This window comes from Protomyctophum parallelum (genome assembly GCF_964188405.1).
Source record: "Protomyctophum parallelum genome assembly, chromosome: 20".
Classification (NCBI taxonomy): Eukaryota; Metazoa; Chordata; class Actinopteri; order Myctophiformes; family Myctophidae; genus Protomyctophum; species Protomyctophum parallelum.
Genome location: NC_139718.1, coordinates 1,421,094 through 1,441,238, shown reverse-complemented (window position 1 = coordinate 1,441,238; position 20,145 = coordinate 1,421,094). Strand labels below are relative to the sequence as shown.

At 45.9% G+C, this 20,145-nt stretch overlaps 2 protein-coding genes across 2 annotated transcripts in view; one reads left to right on the top strand and one right to left on the bottom strand.

Moving 5' to 3' along the window:
• Positions 1-783: 783 nt before the first annotated feature.
• Positions 784-6,629, bottom strand: slirp (SRA stem-loop interacting RNA binding protein). Its single transcript, XM_083792484.1, has 4 exons — positions 6,529-6,629; positions 2,872-2,930; positions 2,071-2,178; positions 784-1,092 (listed from the first exon to the last, which is right to left on the bottom strand). Exons 1-4 carry the CDS (start codon positions 6,602-6,604, stop codon positions 1,045-1,047), a joined length of 291 nt encoding a protein of 96 aa, XP_083648610.1. The 5' UTR covers positions 6,605-6,629; the 3' UTR covers positions 784-1,044.
• A 1,894-nt stretch (positions 6,630-8,523) lies between these two features.
• Positions 8,524-20,145, top strand: part of alkbh1 (alkB homolog 1, histone H2A dioxygenase) — a gene marked incomplete at its 3' end in the record, with an annotated part of 12,092 nt that continues 470 nt past the window's right edge. Inside the window, exons 1-8 of the mRNA XM_083792813.1 lie at positions 8,524-8,658; positions 9,010-9,163; positions 10,335-10,443; positions 11,295-11,460; positions 14,969-15,065; positions 18,370-18,563; positions 19,457-19,676; positions 19,869-20,145. The exon at positions 19,869-20,145 is cut by the window's right edge and continues 470 nt beyond it. Coding sequence (XP_083648939.1) covers positions 9,017-9,163; positions 10,335-10,443; positions 11,295-11,460; positions 14,969-15,065; positions 18,370-18,563; positions 19,457-19,676; positions 19,869-20,145 — 1,210 coding nt within the window. The 5' untranslated portion in view covers positions 8,524-8,658; positions 9,010-9,016. The remainder of the gene's footprint in view (positions 8,659-9,009; positions 9,164-10,334; positions 10,444-11,294; positions 11,461-14,968; positions 15,066-18,369; positions 18,564-19,456; positions 19,677-19,868) is intronic.

Below are 20,145 nucleotides of genomic sequence, written 5' to 3'. Positions count from 1 at the left end.
TTATAGAGTGGAGACATGGTTTATAGATTATAGATTATAGATTATAGACCTTATAGAGTGGAGACATGGTTTATAGATTATAGATTATAGATTATAGACCTTATAGAGTGGAGACATGGTTTATAGATTATAGATTATAGATTATAGACCTTATAGAGTGGAGACATGGTTTATAGATTATAGATTATAGATTATAGACCTTATAGAGTGGAGACATGGTTTATAGATTATAGATTATAGACCTTATAGAGTGGAGACATGGTTTATAGATTATAGATTATAGATTATAGACCTTATAGAGTGGAGACATGGTTTATAGATTATAGATTATAGATTATAGACCTTATAGAGTGGAGACATGGTTTATAGATTATAGATTATAGATTATAGACCTTATAGAGTGGAGACATGGTTTATAGAGTTGAGATTATAGATTATAGACCTTATAGAGTGGAGACATGGTTTATAGAGTTGAGGTTATAGATTATAGACCTTATAGAGTGGAGACATGGTTTATAGAGTTGAGGTTATAGATTATAGACCTTATAGAGTGGAGACATGGTTTATAGAGTTGAGGTTATAGATTATAGACCTTATAGAGTGGAGACATGGTTTATATTACAGAGTAATGTATTATAGTATGTTATATTACAGAGTAATGTATTATAGTATGTTATATTACAGAGTAATGTATTATAGTATGTTATATTATAGTATGTTATATTACAGAGTAATGTCTGGCAGAGAAAACCGCGTCGAAATGAAAAACGACCGAACGAGGAACACGATGAAATCAACACATTTATTAATTGTTGCCATTCATAGAATCGTTCCAAAGTCAAAATAAAGATTGATAAAGCTTTGGAGAGCCTCCTGAACAAACACTGTAGACGCTATAGCAGCAGGAATGGATACCGTCAGAACATGGAGATGTTTTATCACTCAGCCTACCTTCAATAATAATAACAATAATAATAATTATTCACATAACGGTCACAAAGCTTCACTCATGTTCTGTGTCTTTGTTGTTCTCCTGTGTTGTTCTCACTGCCTGCGGTGGTTTTCTGTCTCTCTGTTTCTCTGCACCTGTAGCTGAGACAGACAGAAGACATCCATTATTCAATGAGTTAGTCCACTAATTTAGCCCATTCTGACCTGAGATCAGATTCATACGAGGTTTCCACTGGACACACACTGGTCTGATTGACCCATTCTGACCTGAGATCAGATTCTAAAAATGTCAGCCGTTCTTCGATTTTCTTTCAAAAATAGCAGACCTACAAGCTCGTAGCGCGCCACTTCGGTGGCGCGCTATGAGCTTGTAGATCTGCTGTTTTTCAATAGCTAAAGCATAACATGATGCTGACACCAAAACGGGTTCCCGTTCAGAATGGGTTAGTAATCGATTAATCGAATCGGCAACTAATCACTAGAGCTTTTTTTTGCAATTTATCACAGGTTATTATTTCCCACTTAACCGTACAGTTTTCCCAGTGTTAACCCATTTTGGACTGACGTCGAAATTAAAAAAAACAATCTTCTTTTTTTTAAGATCGAAAATAAAACTGAACTGAACAGAACTGAAAAGCACAGAGTAGGTCTGCTATTTTTTGAAAAAAAACGTGAAAAATCTTTGAATATATATTATTACAGAGTGAACGTTTTTAACTCAAATCTTTGCTTCTGGGGTGGGGGGGGGGGGTCCCTGGAACAACATATTTTCAGATGGGGAGGGCGGAGGCATGATATTACAGGTAATTTTTGGGGTCCTTGAAATGAAATATTGAGCACCACTGAGACAGACTAAAAGCAAGTGTGAATAAATAGGTATTCGAGACTTTGATTGATCGTGGTCCCGGGTACAGTTGGGGCGATCCGCTCCCGGGAACGGTACACAGCATTCACACACTACCCAAACAGAACAGAATCCTTAAAACACCAAAGAAAACCCTAACCCCGGGGCGTTCGGGGTGCTAAGGTTATGTGGCGGTGGGTTTGTAGATCTGTATAATGTCAACGTTATGTAGTGTGTTTGTATCTCAGTATTATGAGGGTTTGTAGATCAGGTACCTTGGCTCCCTCCAGGACGTGAGGGTCTGTGTGCAGAGCGTTGCTCAGACTCTCCTCCGTGGAATAGGTGACCCAGCAGTGACCTTTGTGGAACCCGGTGTCCTTATCCTTTGAATATAAACATAGACAACAACAACATTAAATATAGGGTAGGTACCCTCACAAAAAACATGCAGTAATCCTGGTCTCTATACTGCCTCCCCCTGGCCAGCCGGGGCGCCTGATGGAGGGGAAAGGAACTGGTCTCTATACCGCCTCCCCCTGGCCAGCCGGGGCGCCTGATGGAGGGGAAAGGAACTGGTCTCTATACTGCCTCCCCCTGGCCAGCCGGGGCGCCTGATGGAGGGGAAAGGAACTGGTCTCTATACTGCCTCCCCCTGGCCAGCCGGGGCGCCTGATGGAGGGGAAAGGAACTGGTCTCTATACTGCCTCCCCCTGGCCAGCCGGGGCACCTGATGGAGGGGAAAGGAACTGGTCTCTGAACTGCCTCCCCCTGGCCAGCCGGGGCGCCTGATGGAGGGGAAAGGAACTGGTCTCTATACTGCCTCCCCCTGGCCAGCCGGGGCGCCTGATGGAGGGGAAAGGAACTGGTCTCTATACTGCCTCCCCCTGGCCAGCCGGGGCGCCTGATGGAGGGGAAAGGAACTGGTCTCTATACTGCCTCCCCCTGGCCAGCCGGGGCGCCTGATGGAGGGGAAAGGAACTGGTCTCTAAACTGCCTGCCCCTGGCCACCCACACCCACACACACACACACACACACACACACACACACACACACACACACACACACACACACTTACCGTGGGAAGGAAACATCTGGTCACAGCTCCAAACTGTCCAAAGTACTCCCTCATCTCCTCTGGAAGACACAACATGACATGACATCACTAATGACATCATCCCTCATCTCCTCTGGAAGACACAACATGACATCACTAATGACATCATCCCTCATCTCCTCTGGAAGACACAACATGACATCACTAATGACATCACTAATGCCATCATCCCTCATCTCCTCTGGAAGACACAACATGACAACAATATGACATCACTAATGACATCATCCCTCATCTCCTCTGGAATGGAAGACGACATGACATCATCAGTGATGTAAATAGGTTTTCAATGTAATGAGTCCCGGGATGCAGGGATGGTCTTTTAGAAATGAGTCCCAGGATGCAGGGATGGTCTTTTAGAAATGAGTCCCAGGATGCAGGGATGGTCTTTTAGAAATGAGTCCCAGGATGCAGGGATGGTCTTTTAGAGATGAGTCCCAGGATGCAGGGATGGTCTTTTAGAAATGAGTCCCAGGATGCAGGGATGGTCTTTTAGAAATGAGTCCCAGGATGCAGGGATGGTCTTTTAGAAATGAGTCCCAGGATGCAGGGATGGTCTTTTAGAAATGAGTCCCAGGATGCAGGGATGGTCTTTTAGAAATGAGTCCCAGGATGCAGGGATGGTCTTTTAGAAATGAGTCCCAGGATGCAGGGATGGTCTTTTAGAAATGAGTCCCAGGATGCAGGGATGGTCTTTTAGAAATGAGTCCCAGGATGCAGGGATGGTCTTTTAGAAATGAGTCCCAGGATGCAGGGATGGTCTTTTAGAAATGAGTCCCAGGATGCAGGGATGGTCTTTTAGAGATGAGTCCCAGGATGCAAGGATGGCCTTTTAGAAATGAGTCCCAGGATGCAGGGATGGTCTTTTAGAAATGAGTCCCAGGATGCAGGGATGGTCTTTTAGAAATGAGTCCCAGGATGCAGGGATGGTCTTTTAGAGATGAGTCCCAGGATGCAGGGATAGTCTTTTAGAAATGAGTCCCAGGATGCAGGGATAGTCTTTTAGAGATGAGTCCCAGGATGCAGGGATGGTCTTTTAGAGATGAGTCCCAGGGTGCAGGGATGGCGTTTTAGAAATGAGTCCCACTTCAACGATGTTAGGAGTCATATTTTGACATTTTTTTACAAATTGCAGCATTTAACTCTCATTTAATTTCATATGGACTGGTTATACTTATAATGAGGTTATACTAATAGAAGAAATCATTATTATAACTAAAGCTAGCAAAATAAACTAGAACAGTACAGTAGTGCATCCCGTGGATGGATCGTTGTTTTATTGCGTCCCTTAACTATAAATTGTGTTTTGGGATGCAAAATGCACCCTATTTTAATCTCTGCAACATCACTATGATATCATTCATCATGACATCATTGCATTCATCTCCTTTGTGACAATTACAATTTTACGTCGATGACTATTTTGTTGCACAAAACAATTAACGACGACACATCCTTGCCTGCCCAGAAAGAATGTTAATTTCCTGGAAACGCTACTGATTGCAAGGCTGTCGACTCTCATGACATGAGTTAGGTTTATTTTAGCCCTGGTCCAAGGCTTACAGCGAGCCTCTCTCTGACGCCTTGTGGAAGTACCTTCCACAGCCCTCTGGTCATATTTCCTCTTCCGTGCGCTGTTTTTCTAATACCAGCAAATAAACAAAACGACGAAACCACTCACCGAAACAAAGCCTGCTAGACCTTTGTAAAAGTCTATTCTCCAACCTGGGAAGCGTCTCAGGTCCCCAGTTTCTCTCTAAAATGCACTTTGTGCCATTTTAATAACGCAATGTACCCTGAATTGAACTAGAGTATCCTACACTCGCGAACCGCCAGGATCACATTACTGGCGTTTCGCGAGTGTAGGATATCGTTACTGCAATTCAATTCAGGGTACATTGCGTTATTAAAATGGCACAAAGTGCATTTTAGAGAGAAACTGGGGACCTGAGACGCTTCCCAGGTTGGAGAATAGACTTTTACCTTAAGGTCTAGCAGGCTTTGTTTCGGTGAGTGGTTTCGTCGTTTTGTTTATTTGCTGGTATTAGAAAAACAGCGCACGGGAGAGGAAATATGACCAGAGGGCTGTGGAAGGTACTTCGACAAGGAGTCAGAGAGAGGCTCGCTGTAAGCCTTGGACCAGGGCTAGGTTTATTTATGCAAACCGATACTTTAATGCAGGCTAAAGAGGATAAGTCAAGCTGCAATGTTGGAGAATCTAACATGCTTCATTACAGATTGTAGGACATTTCTGTAGACTTTCTGTAGACTTAGATAGCATTTGATACAGACTTATAGCATGTTCTGTAGACAGCACTATAATTGATACAGACTTATAGCATGTTATGTAGACAGCACTATAATTGCATTGTATGTAGTCATAGCACGTCAGTATAGCATAGTATAGTATATTTTATGTGTATAGTTTCATTATATAGATATTCCACTTACTTTCTTAGCTTACGCATGCATTGTTTCATGATAAATGCTTTTTATGTGATGTATTCCCATGCTTTTTTTGTTCTTGCTTAATGTAAGTCACTCTGGATCAAGAAAAAAAAATCACTTGCAGAGGATGTCTTGACAGAAAGTAGCTCATAACATCTCTACGGTGGATTTTTATGAAAAAAAAAAAAATCTAGAGTTGCAAATTGCGGCTAAGGCACCATGCAGTGCCAATATTGGCACAAAGGAGGGTGATCACTGGCACACTGGCAGACTGTGTGTGAGAGAGTGTTTCTGGTTTTAAATAAACTATTTAAATATAAAAATATAAAATATAAATGAAGTCCCTCAACATTTGTGTGTGTAAATTACATCCTGCATTCTACATGCATTAAAACTGAACTCTGCCCTGAGTCTAATCTAACGATCATTATAACAACGTGAAAGAAAATATTTAAAAATAAGGAAAAAAACTTTATATTTGTGGACAAGCAAAATATGTTGGAATTTTTCCCGTGGTGTCATTATTAAAATTAATTAATGTTGATATGGCACACTGTCACGATCCAGAAGATATTAAACATGGCACTTCATTTAACCCATTTTGGACGGGAACCCCTTTTGGTGTTTTAAACATTATGTTATACTTTAGCTATTGGAAAATAGCAGATCTACAAGCTCATAGCGCGCCACCGAGTGGCGCGCTACGAGCTTGTAGGTCTGCTATTTTTGAAAAAATCGTAAAAATGTGGCGCAAATCTTTGAATAATATATTCTTTCAGAGTGAATGTTTTTAAATCAGGTCTAAATGGGGGTTAAAAAAGGTCGCAGACAGACCCCTGGCATAAAGCACTACACACTAGTTTACAAGAGGGTCCACCTTGCTCAATTCATCATAATATTGATTGATTTAAATATTTATTAACAGTTTGCAGAATTACAGTACATTTTAAGCACAAACTCAATACAAAAAGACTGTTAACTGTGAGTGGACGACCCAATTAAGCATTACACTTGGTTACAAGAGGGTCCACCATGTTCAATTCATCAAAACATTTAGAGACGTACAAATAGACACTTCTATGTAGTTAAAGAACAGTTAAAAAAGCACTACACTATAGTTTACAAGAGGGTCCACCTTGCTCAATTCATCATCATCATAATAATACTCACTGCTGGCTATGGTCCAGGGTACTTTAGACACGAACAGCTCGAACACCTTCTTGGAGTGTCTGCCGGTCGCCGCCATCTTGGATGTCCTTCAAACATTAAACTCTGACCCCTCTGACGTCAACAGCATCAACGTTCAACGTAAAAAAAAAAGGGAAAAAGTCGTCATTGTCACGTGACGCGGAATGCGGAGCTGCGGTTGGTCAGGTTGATAGAACCGAGCACGGAGCAGCAGAAAACAGCAGATCTACAAGCTCACAACGCGTCGCGGCCGCGACGCGTTGTGAGCTTGTAGATCTGCTGTTTTCAGAGGCTTGTTTTCAAGATGGCGGCGCCCATGATGCCGCCGCGGCGTGTCAGAGGAGGAGAAGTATGTATACATTAATTAATTAACACTAATTAACGTGCTTACATTCATTAATTAAACTATACAAACACTACATTAATTCGTAGCCTATTTATGAATAATAATTGTAACGAAGGCTTTCACTCCCTCTCACCTTATATGGGTATTTAATTTGAAGAGAGGAAGCTAGCAAGCATACACACACACACACACACACACACACACACACACACACACACACACACACACACACACACACACACACACACACACACACACACACACACACACACACACACACACGCACGCCCACACGCACGCATACACACACACACACACACACACACACACACACGCACACACAGTCACACTCACAGACACACAGACAGACTCACTGTATGTATCTTTTCCCTTTTTGCTTCCTATATGATGAATTCCTGTTCTGTCCTTTAACTATAATTATAGAAGTGTCTATTTGTTGTGATGAATTGAACACGGTGGACCCTGTTGTAAACAACTTGTGTAGTGCTTAATTGGGTCGTCCACTCACAGTTAACAGTCTTTGTATTGAGTTTGTTCTTGAAATGTATACTGTAATTCTGCAAACTGTTAATAAATATTTCAATCAATCAATCAATCAATCAAAACACACACACACACACACACACACACACACACACACACACACACACACACACACACACACACACACACACACACAGAGAGGAGGGTATCATCATCATGGCATTATCTTACTTTAGCTGATTTATTTATTTATTAACAGTTTGCAGAATTACAGAACAAGTACAACTCAATACAAAAACCGTGAACTGTGATTGGACGACACGATACCATAGAAAAACATCATGTCAAAAAGCTTGCTCAAAAGCACTCACTATAGGTCACCCTATAGTTGCCCACAGAATATTATAACTCCATATATGGAGATTATACCCGGCCGACATATTTATAGTATTATTAACCAATCCATGTCTGACGTCACAATCTCCATATTTGGGGCAGGCTGCATGGCTGATCTAGAGATGCAGTGCAACAAACCATGTACAACCCAGATTCGGCACAAACAAGGGACTAAATTATTTTCGCTCCTATGCCACCAAAATGTGGAACGCCCTACCAACAGTCATTAAGACATGTGAATCCCTTGACTCCTTCAAAACCGCTCTCAAAGGGCACCTACGGATGGCTGCAATTCTAAACTGGCCCCCGTAAAATCTGAATCCCCCCCCCCTTTCCCCCTCACTGTATATGTTTATTTTCCCTTTTTGCTTCCTTTATGATGAATTCCTGTTCTGTTCTTTAACTACATAGAAGTGTCTATTTGTACGTCTCTAAATGTTTTGATGAATTGAACAATGTGGACCCTGTTGTAAACAAGTGTAATGCTCAATTGGGTCGTCCACTCACAGTCTTTGTATTGAGTTTGTGCTTGAAATGTATACTGTAATTCTACAAACTGTTAATAAATATTTCAATCAATCAATCAAAGATCCATATCTATCCGGGATCACGTTGCGGGGGTAACGGTTGTCCCAACAAGAGACCTCGATCTCCTCCTGAGCGACATCATTCATTATAATCCTCTTAATCCCCAGAGACGGCGCCATCCAGTGCTGACATCGTGCTAATGCAGAACTCCTTATATGGACACAGACGGCTGGCGTTGGTCATCGTGACGAGTGTCCATCGCCCAGCCCTTTATAAAGAGTGCTTACAACGCCTCCTGGTGTTCGGACGCAGGCAGTGTTTCTCCTACGCTCCTCCAGGTGCGTTTCATGACAATATTAATAAAGTGTAATTCATTGAGAATTAGCGCGGCACTCTGTGCCGCACTACGAGCTTGTAGATCTGCTATTTTTTGGAAAATGTGTCGCTAATCTTTGAATAATTATATTCTTTCAGAGCGAACGTTTTTAACTCAACTCAACTCTGGTGGGTGGGGGGGGGGGCTGGAACATCATTTTCAGATAGGGGTCCGCGGTCAAAATACAGATAATTCTGGGGGTCCTTCCTTGACGTTAAATAGTTTGAGAACCACTGACATAGAAACATGGGTATTGTACTCTAAATGGATTAATAATACTAATATCATTACATTATTATTATCTAATGAATAGTTTGAAGATGCCGGGAGGAGGAGGAGGAGGAGGAGGAGGAGGAACCGGAACCGAAGACGCGTTCAGGAAGATGTTTAAGTTTTATAAGAGCAGGAATCCTCCTCCTGATCTGAGCAACGTGATTGACTTCTGCAGAGGAACGCACGCTGACAAGGTGTGTGGCGTGTGTGTGTGTGTGTGTGTGTGTGTGTGTGGTAAGATTGAGTCTGTCTGTTTTTTCTTTGCCTTTTTCTTAGATTTCTTAGATGGCTTCATAGACTTGTTGTTGACAGCACTATCAGTGAAATAATGTTTTCTTTTTTTTACACATACCGCTAGCCCTAACTAACCTGACTCAATACTGCCACCGTCTGGTGGAGTCGGGTATAGCCCTAACCGTGCTAACTACCGGGCAACTTTGACGATGGAGAGGGCCATTATATTTATTTCCACACTCACTCCAGAGGGGCCACATTGCATGGATCCCTTAATGTGCCATGCTGCATTGAATGATCTACAGTCCAGACTAAAATTGGCGTTGAAAGTTCCCTTGAGAAGTTTCAAAAGGATCATCTTCGATGTACAATTCAACACCTGCACATGTTTGGATATGTACTAGCCTATGTTCATGTGTGGATATGTACTAGCCTACGTATGTTCATGTTTGGATATGTACTAGCCTATGTTCATGCCTATGTATTTATTATGTCGGTTCAGATCGTGTAGATTGTGTATATGCTGTATTTTGCCCTGCTTCTAAAAAGTAGGACAGGTGACTTGTTGTATTTATGCATAGGTACTTAAAAAACCTATTCTGAACGGGAACCCATTTTGGTGTCAGCATCATGTTATGCTTTAGCTATTGAAAAATAGCAGATCTACAAGTTCATATCACGCCACCGAGTGGCGCGATATGAGCTTGTAGATCTGCTATTTTTTGAAAAATCGAAGAACGACTGACATTTTTTTAGAATCTGATCTCAGGTCAGAATGGTTTTAATCAGACCAGTGTGTGTCCAGTGGAAACCTCGTATGAATCTGATCTCAGGTCAGAATGGGTTAAGGTGTATTATTATGGATGTTGTATTTGCTGGTTCAAAATGTATCATTGATGATGTGGTATTGAAGTGTAATTTATATTTCTGCCTCTTGGCCTTCAGTTCCCACTTGTAAAAGAGACGCAGTCTCAATGTGATATTACTGGTTAAATAAAGGTTAAATAAATGTCGTAGCAAAAATAACCGATCTACAAGTTGCGACGTGTGTGTGTGTGTGTGTGTGTGTGTGTGTGTGTGTGTGTGTGTGCGTGTGCGTGTGCGTGTGTGTGTGTGTGTGTTGACGGACAGGTGGTTCCGGCCAATCTGCAGCCTGCTGCAGTGAGCGACGAGGACGCCAGGAGAGTTGGACTGAGACCGCCGCGGCACTGGAGAGCTTTTAATCTGAAAGGATACCCAGGTGTGTGTTATGGGACTGGAGAGCTTTTAATCTGAAAGGATACCCAGGTGTGTGTTATGGGACTGGAGAGCTTTTAATCTGAAAGGATACCCAGGTGTGTGTTATGGGACTGGAGAGCTTTTAATCTGAAAGGATACCCAGGTGTGTGTTATGGCACTGGAGAGCTTTTAATCTGAAAGGATACCCAGGTGTGTGTTATGGGACTGGAGAGCTTTTAATCTGAAAGGATACCCAGGTGTGTGTTATGGGACTGGAGAGCTTTTAATCTGAAAGGATACCCAGGTGTGTTTTATCTATATAGAGAATAATAATATATATATATTACCTTGTGTTGCTTTACTGTAAAGAGCCTTAAAACCCATTCTGACCTGAGATCAGATTCTAAAAAAATGTCTTCTACGTCCTGACAGTTTTCTGAAAAAGCCGTGTTTCTATGTCAGTCGTTCTTTGGTTTTCCAAAAAATAGCAGATCTACAAGCTCATAGCGCTTGTGTAGGTCTGCTATTTTTTTTTAAATCGTGAAATCTTGTGCAAAATCTTTGAATATATTCTATATTCTTTCAGAGCCAACGATTTTAACTCAAATCTTTGCTTCTGGAGGGGGGGGGGGGGAGGGGGTCCCTGGAACAACATATTTTCAGATGGGGGTCGGCGACCAATTACAGATAATTCTGGGGGTCGTTGACATGAAAACGACTGACAGAAACTTGAGGTTTTTCAGAAAACTGCCAGGATTTAGAAGACATTAGAATGGTTCCCTGCAGGTCTAAATGGGACTGTCTGATAAATAAATGTCCCCCCCCCCCCCCCTCTCCCCTCTCCCCCTCCCCCCCCCCCCCCCCCCCCAACAGGCTTCATCTTCATCTCGAACCCGTTCCTGGCGGAGTCTGACGTGTGGTGGACCCGTCAGTGTCTGAGGACGTACGCCCAGACGCCCAACGTGACCAACCTGGACATGCACATGACCCCCGAGGAGTCACATGACCTCTGGGGCCGCAGCGCGCACGCCATGATGGGGTGAGTCACTTGACCTCTGGGGCCGCAGCGCGCACGCCATGGGGTGAGTCACATGACCTCTGGGGCCGCAGCGCGCACGCCATGATGGGGTGAGTCACATGACCTCTGGGGCCGCAGCGCGCACGCCATGATGTGAGTCACATGACCCCCGAGGATACGCATGACCTCTGGGGGCGGAGCGCACACGCCATGGGGTGAGTTGCGACTCCGCCCACGAGGGCGTTCATTTAAAAAAAAATCCATGCATCGATTTCATTAAAACAGTTTGACTGTTTGCCGGGGCGCCTGATGGAGGGGAAAGGAACTGGTCTCTATACTGCCTCCCCCTGGCCAGCCGGGGCGCCTGATGGAGGGGAAAGGAACTGGTCTCTATACTGCCTCCCCCTGGCCAGCCGGGGCGCCTGATGGAGGGGAAAGGAACTGGTCTCTATACTGCCTCCCCCTGGCCAGCCGGGGCGCCTGATGGAGGGGAAAGGAACTGGTCTCTATACTGCCTCCCCCTGGCCAGCCGGGGCGCCTGATGGAGGGGAAAGGAACTGGTTGGAATAACGTGTTCCTTCCACGCGCTACGTCCAACCAGGGAAACTCCCCCCTGTCAGGTGTAAAGGAGCAACTTGGACACTCAGGCATGAAGGAAGCATGAGTTCAAGTCCGTTGCTCTCCCCTTGTCCCCCATATATGGGGACTAGGTTGGTCTCCCCTTGTCCCCCATATATGGGGACTAGGTTGGTCTCCCCTTGTCCCCCATATATGGGGACTAGGTTGGTCTCCCCTTGTCCCCCATATATGGGGACTAGGTTGGTCTCCCCTTGTCCCCCATATATGGGGACTAGGTTGGTCTCCCCTTGTCCCCCATATATGGGGACTAGGTTGGTCTCCCCTTGTCCCCCATATATGGGGACTAGGTTGGTCTCCTCTTGTCCCCCATATATGGGGACTAGGTTGGTCTCCCCTTGTCCCCCATATATGGGGACTAGGTTGGTCTCCCCTTGTCCCCCATATATGGGGACTACAGTAGGTTGGTCTCTCCTTGTCCCCCATATATGGGGACTAGGTTGGTCTCCCCTTGTCCCCCATATATGGGGACTAGGTTGGTCTCCCCTTGTCCCCCATATATGGGGACTAGGTTGGTCTCCCCTTGTCCCCCATATATGGGGACTAGGTTGCTCTCCCCTTGTCCCTCATATATGGGGACTAGGTTGGTCTCCCCTTGTCCCCCATATATGGGGACTAGGTTGGTCTCCCCTTGTCCCTCATATATGGGGACTAGGTTGGTCTCCCCTTGTCCCTCATATATGGGGACTAGGTTGCTCTCCCCTTGTCCCTCATATATGGGGACTAGGTTGGTCTCCCCTTGTCCCTCATATATGGGGACTAGGTTGGTCTCCCCTTGTCCCCCATATATGGGGACTAGGTTGGTCTCCCCTTGTCCCTCATATATGGGGACTAGGTTGGTCTCCCCTTGTCCCTCATATATGGGGACTAGGTTGGTCTCCCCTTGTCCCCCATATATGGGGACTACAGTAGGTTGGTCTCCCCTTGTCCCTCATATATGGGGACTAGGTTGGTCTCCCCTTGTCCCCCATATATGGGGACTAGGTTGGTCTCTCCTTGTCCCTCATATATGGGGACTAGGTTGGTCTCCCCTTGTCCCCCATATATGGGGACTAGGTTGGTCTCCCCTTGTCCCCCATATATGGGGACTAGGTTGGTCTCTCCTTGTCCCTCATATATGGGGACTAGGTTGGTCTCCCCTTGTCCCCCATATATGGGGACTAGGTTGGTCTCCCCTTGTCCCCCATATATGGGGACTACAGTAGGTTGGTCTCTCCTTGTCCCTCATATATGGGGACTAGGTTGGTCTCCCCTTGTCCCCCATATATGGGGACTAGGTTGGTCTCCCCGTCCCCCATATATGGGGACTAGGTTGGTCTCCCCTTGTCCCTCATATATGGGGACTAGGTTGGTCTCCCCTTGTCCCTCATATATGGGGACTAGGTTGGTCTCCCCTTGTCCCCCATATATGGGGACTACAGTAGGTTGGTCTCCCCTTGTCCCTCATATATGGGGACTAGGTTGGTCTCCCCTTGTCCCCCATATATGGGGACTAGGTTGGTCTCCCCTTGTCCCTCATATATGGGGACTAGGTTGGTCTCCCCTTGTCCCTCATATATGGGGACTAGGTTGGTCTCCCCTTGTCCCCCATATATGGGGACTAGGTTGCTCTCCCCTTGTCCCCCATATATGGGGACTAGGTTGGTCTCCCCTTGTCCCTCATATATGGGGACTAGGTTGGTCTCCCCTTGTCCCTCATATATGGGGACTAGGTTGGTCTCCCCTTGTCCCCCATATATGGGGACTACAGTAGGTTGGTCTCCCCTTGTCCCCCATATATGGGGACTAGGTTGGTCTCCCCTTGTCCCCCATATATGGGGACTAGGTTGCTCTCCCCTTGTCCCCCATATATGGGGACTACAGTAGGTTGGTCTCCCCTTGTCCCCCATATATGGGGACTAGGTTGGTCTCCCCTTGTCCCCCATATATGGGGACTAGGTTGGTCTCCCCTTGTCCCCCATATATGGGGACTAGGTTGGTCTCCCCTTGTCCCCCATATATGGGGACTAGGTTGGTCTCTCCTTGTCCCTCATATATGGGGACTAGGTTGGTCTCCCCTTGTCCCCCATATATGGGGACTAGGTTGGTCTCCCCTTGTCCCCCATATATGGGGACTAGGTTGGTCTCTCCTTGTCCCTCATATATGGGGACTAGGTTGGTCTCCCCTTGTCCCCCATATATGGGGACTAGGTTGGTCTCCCCTTGTCCCTCATATATGGGGACTAGGTTGGTCTCCCCTTGTCCCCCATATATGGGGACTAGGTTGGTCTCTCCTTGTCCCTCATATATGGGGACTAGGTTGCTCTCCCCTTGTCCCCCATATATGGGGACTACAGTAGGTTGGTCTCTCCTTGTCCCTCATATATGGGGACTAGGTTGGTCTCCCCTTGTCCCCCATATATGGGGACTAGGTTGGTCTCTCCTTGTCCCTCATATATGGGGACTAGGTTGGTCTCCCCTTGTCCCCCATATATGGGGACTAGGTTGGTCTCCCCTTGTCCCCCATATATGGGGACTAGGTTGGTCTCTCCTTGTCCCTCATATATGGGGACTAGGTTGGTCTCCCCTTGTCCCCCATATATGGGGACTAGGTTGGTCTCCCCTTGTCCCTCATATATGGGGACTAGGTTGGTCTCCCCTTGTCCCCCATATATGGGGACTAGGTTGGTCTCTCCTTGTCCCTCATATATGGGGACTAGGTTGCTCTCCCCTTGTCCCCCATATATGGGGACTACAGTAGGTTGGTCTCTCCTTGTCCCTCATATATGGGGACTAGGTTGGTCTCCCGCAAACTTTATACCAAAACTTTATCCCCCCCCCACACCTCTGTGCTGGAAATAAAGCAGAGGTTCTGGAGGTTCTGGTTAAAGACATTGTCTCTATTCCCTAACAGCAGCAGAGGTTCTGGAGGTTCTGGAAGACAACCCAAGACCGTCCTGGAGAAACTCCGCTGGGTGACGCTGGGTTACCACTACAACTGGAACACTAAGGTACTGATCTTATCTAACTATTAAATATATCTAATTTATCCCATTCTGACCTGAGATCAGATTCATACCAGGTTTCCACTGGACACACACTGGGTCTGATTAACCCATTCTGACCTGAGATCAGATTCACACAAGGTTTCCAACTGGACACACACTGGTCTGATTAACCCATTCTGACCTGAGATCAGATCTTCGATTTTTCAAAAATAGCAGACCTACAAGCTCATAGCGCGCCACTCGGTGGCGCGCTATGAGCTTGTAGATCTGCTATCTTTCAATAGCTAAAGCATAACATGATGCCAACACCAAAATGGGTTCCCGATCAGAATGGGTTAATCAGAGGCTTTGTAATTAATTAATCTCGATTAATCGCATATCATTATTTGACCCGAGTAAAGTGAGAGCCATTTTTTCAAATGGATTTTGGTATACTAGTGAATCAATGAATAGTGAATAGTGAATAGAATGCTTTCTTAGCTTTCTTTGTAGTTGTTACGTCCCCACCAAAGAGGTCCAGGTGTTATTTGTAGTCGTTACGTCCCCACCAAAGAGGTCCAGGTGTTATTTGTAGTTGTTACATCCCCACCAAAGAGGTCCAGGTGTTATTTGTAGTTGTTACGTCCCCACCAAAGAGGTCCAGGTGTTATTTGTAGTTGTTACGTCCCCACCAAAGAGGTCCAGGTGTTATTTGTAGTTGTTACGTCCCCACCAAAGAGGTCCAGGTGTTATTTGTAGTTGTTACGTCCCCACCAAAGAGGTCCAGGTGTTATTTGTAGTTGTTACGTCCCCACCAAAGAGGTCCAGGTGTTATTTGTAGTCGTTACGTCCCCACCAAAGAGGTCCAGGTGTTATTTGTAGTTGTTACGTCCCCACCAAAGAGGTCCAGGTGTTATTTGTAGTTGTTACGTCCCCACCAAAGAGGTCCAGGTGTTATTTGTAGTTGTTACGTCCCCACCAAAGAGGTCCAGGTGTTATTTGTAGTTGTTACGTCCCCACCAAAGAGGTCCAGGTGTTATTTGTAGTCGTTACGTCCCCACCAAAGAGGTCCAGGTGTTATTTGTAGTTGTTACGTCCCCACCAAAGAGGTCCAGGTGTTATTTGTAGTTGTTACGTCCCCACCAAAGAGGTCCAGGTGTTATTTGTAGTCGTTACGTCCCCACCAAAGAGGTCCAGGTGTTATTTGTAGTCGTTACGTCCCCACCAAAGAGGTCCAGGTGTTATTTGTAGTTGTTACGTCCCCACCAAAGAGGTCCAGGTGTTATTTGTAGTCGTTACGTCCCCACCAAAGAGGTCCAGGTGTTTTTTGTAGTTGTTACGTCCCCACCAAAGAGGTCCAGGTGTTATTTGTAGTCGTTACGTCCCCACCAAAGAGGTCCAGGTGTTATTTGTAGTTGTTACGTCCCCACCAAAGAGGTCCAGGTGTTATTTTGTGCAAAAGCTCCTTATTGGCTATTTCCCCTACCATAAGCCCTAAATGAATTGCATTGCATTGAATGGGAATTGAATGGGGCTATGGGGTGTTGTGCTAATTCGCTTATTTCCATCAAAATAAGTAGTAAAGTGTCCCGCTTGGGATATTATTTACATTATGAAGAGAGGATATATACAAAGAAATTATAATTTTGAGCGATGGAAATAAGCGAATTAGCACAACACCCCATAGCCCCATTCAAGTCCCATTCAATTCAATGCAATTCATTGAGGGCTTATGGTAGGGAAAATAGCCAATAAGGAGCTTTTGCACAAAATAAATAACACCTGGACCTCTTTGATGGGGACGTAACAACTACAAAGAAAGGTAAGAAAGCCTTTTAGTATGGAATTCTCCTTTAAGCAATAAAACGTTGTTTTTGTAGTAATAATAGGGGACTTATCTCAAATTTAATAATTTATATAGAGCTTTTCTGAGTACCCAAAAATGCTTTACAAGGGCGACATGATAAATCAAAAACAACTTTATTAGGGGAAAAACACAAAGGAATTATATAAATTAAATAGCTGGGGAATTCAATATTGAAGCTTTGGATGGTGGGGGCATGTCTCTGAGAGTTTGTCACAAATATGTGACATGACCATAAGAAAACACCTCTGTGTTTCTTCCGTGGACATACAGTAACAGCCATAACTCAAGACCCACTTCTACAACATTGCCTTTAATTGATCTTGTATTTTTTGTTATTCATGTCCTCACTGTACTGCATTACTGCTTGTTTTTTAATGTCGTTGCCTTGCTTTTCTTTTATTCTCCATTGTTCTGTAAAGCACTTTGAGCTGCATTTCATGTCATGAAAGGTGCTATACAAATAAAGTTTTATTATTATTATTATTATTATAACAGATTTGACATTTGATTTGGCCATAACCGTTTAGTTAGAAACCATGTCATCTGGTCGGGTCCTTGAACTGCTACTGGGAGTTGGAATAACGTTAGCTCTGATCCATAGTGTTAGAAGGAGGAAAGTAGGCTTTAATAACGTTAGCTCTGATCCATAGTGTTAGAAGGAGAAAAGTAGGCTTTCACATCACTTTTTTGTGCTAAAAACGAGGGGCTGCACAGCCTGCATTTCCGCGGGTGTGAGGGGAAAGGATCAAATTACGTACCATACAACTCCTGAGTCCCAATTACGCTATGGAGCAGAGCTACTGTTGATTGACGTTAGCTTCCAGGCTAGGCTCGGTGCAACATGTTTCGCATCGAGCCGATACTGGAGGCTTGACGAGGTGTGGTGATATGCGAATTCTTTATTGAATAATTGCACACAACTGTGCTGTAATCCACGCTATCATCGGATAGCCCTTTAAATCCTATTTCCAATCCACGGGGACAAGCAAAGTGATGGGAAAGGAACTGGTCTCTATACCGCCTCCCCCTGGCCAGCCGGGGCGCCTGATGGAGGGGAAAGGAACTGGTCGGAATAACGTGTTCCTTCCACGCGCTACGTCCGGCCGGGGAAACTCCCCCCCCCCCCCCCATGTCGGGTGAAAAGAAGCAGCTTGGACTCCTCATGCATAGAAGAAAGCATGAGGTCAGTCCGTTTCTTTTTTGAAGAGCCAGCTAAGACAAAATGACATCATGCTTGTTTTAATCAGACCAGTGTGTGTCCAGTGGAAACCTCGTATGAATCTGATCTCAGGTCAGAATGGGTTAATCAGACCAGTGTGTGTCCAGTTGGAAACCTTGTGTGAATCTGATCTCAGGTCAGAATGGGTTCATCAGACCAGTGTGTGTCCAGTGGAAACCTCGTATGAATCTGATCTCAGGTCAGAATGGGTTAATAAACTGCATTGTGTTGTTTTTAAACAGACGTACTCGGCAGATCACCACTCGGCGTTCCCCGGCGCCCTCCAGTGGTTGTCGGGCCACGTTGCGGCCGTGTGCGGCTTCGCGGGATTCAGGGCCGAGGCGGGAATCCTCAACTACTACCACTCTGACTCCTCCCTCGGGATCCATGTGGACGAGGCCGAACTGGACCTCAGCAGACCGCTACTGTCCTTCAGGTAATTATAATAGAGCTGGGACTCGATTAAAAAAATGAATCTAATTAATCAGAGGCTTTGTAGTTAATTAATCTAGATTAATCGCATTTTAATCGCTTATCATTATTTCACCCACGAACTAGTGAATCAATGAATAGTGAATACATAAGTTTAAGCAATAAAACATTGTTTTTGTAGTAATAGGGGTAATAATTCTTTATTGAATAATTGCACACAACTGTGCTGTAATCCACGCTACCATCGGATAGCCTTTTAAATCCTATTTCCAATCCACGGGGACAAGCAAAGTGATCTCAGCGGCTTCCCCCAGTCTGGTGAACTGTCTGCGGTTTCTGGTGGTGTTATTGTCTGAAGAGGACACGGACACTTGGTGCGCAGGTCCGTCTGAAAACTGTCCAGTGACAACGTTCCGCGGTGAAAGAATTTGTGCGATTAAAATGCGTTAATTTTTTTAATGCATTCATTTTTCTGTAGTTAATTAATCGCAATGAATCGATAAACCGTGCGTTTTGATGTATATATTGATGTATATATTGTATATATATACATATATTGCGAGGCTTTGGTAAACCGTGCGGCCGGCCATAGAGGTCAAAGTTTTGCGTATTGATGATCATATTGATGATCATATTGATGATCATATTGATGTTTCGGATTTCAACCTGTGTTTCTGTCATTGCATGGCAGGCACCCAGAATAAATAATGGACCTTGATATGAAAAAAACACTGATAGCCCATTGTCTGATCAACGTTGTGTGTGTGTGTGTGTGTCTCTCTCTCTCTCTCTCTCTCTCTCTCTCTCTCTCTCTCTCTCTCTCTCTCTCTCTCTCTCTCTCTCTCTCTCTCTCTCTCTCTCTCTCTCTCTCTCTCTCCTCATTGATTGACGGGGCAGTTTCGGCCAATCGGCTGTCTTCCTGCTGGGCGGGCCTTGCCGGGAGGCCCCGCCCAGCGCCATGTTCATGCACAGCGGTGACATCATGGTGATGTCAGGGCCGTCCCGCCTTCTCTACCACGCTGTGCCCTGCATCCTGGGGCCCCCCCCGGGCCCCTCCCCCTCACCGGGCCCCTCCCCCTCACCGGGCCCCTCCCCCTCCCCGGGCCCCTCCCCCTCCCAGGGCCCCTCCCCCTCACCGGGCCCCTCCCCCTCACCGGGCCCCTCCCCCTCACCGGGCCCCTCCCCCTCCCCGGGCCCCTCCCCCTCCCCCTCCCCAGGCCCCTCCCCCTCCCTGGGCCCCTCCCCCTCACCGGACCCCTCCCCCTCCCCGGGCCCCTCCCCCTCACCGGGCCCCTCCCCCTCCAGCCAGGGACCGCCCCTGGGCCCCTCCCCCTGCAGCCAGGGACCGGCCCCAGAGGAAACGGCCCCAGAGGGAGGGTCTCTCCTGGGCCCGGTGTCAGAGGAGGAGCGGGCGGTCTGCCGGGCGTACATGCAGAACTCCAGGGTCAACATGACGGTCAGACAGGTGCTGGGGCCGGGGCAGAGTCTAGAGGGGCCCCAGGGGCCCGGGCAGAGTCTAGAGAGGCCCCAGGGGCCCGGGCAGAGTCTAGAGAGGCCCCAGGGGCCCGGGCAGAGTCTAGAGAGGC

Coding starts and splice junctions, on each gene's coding strand:
- slirp (XM_083792484.1), bottom strand. CDS start 6,604: ATGGCGGCGACCGGCAGACACTCCAAGAAGGTGTTCGAGCTGTTCGTG. Junction 2,931..6,528: donor ACCCTGGACCATAGCCAGCA/GTGAGTATTATT, acceptor TGTGTCTTCCAG/AGGAGATGAGGGAGTACTTT. Junction 1,093..2,070: donor ACGTCCTGGAGGGAGCCAAG/GTACCTGATCTA, acceptor TGTCTGTCTCAG/CTACAGGTGCAGAGAAACAG.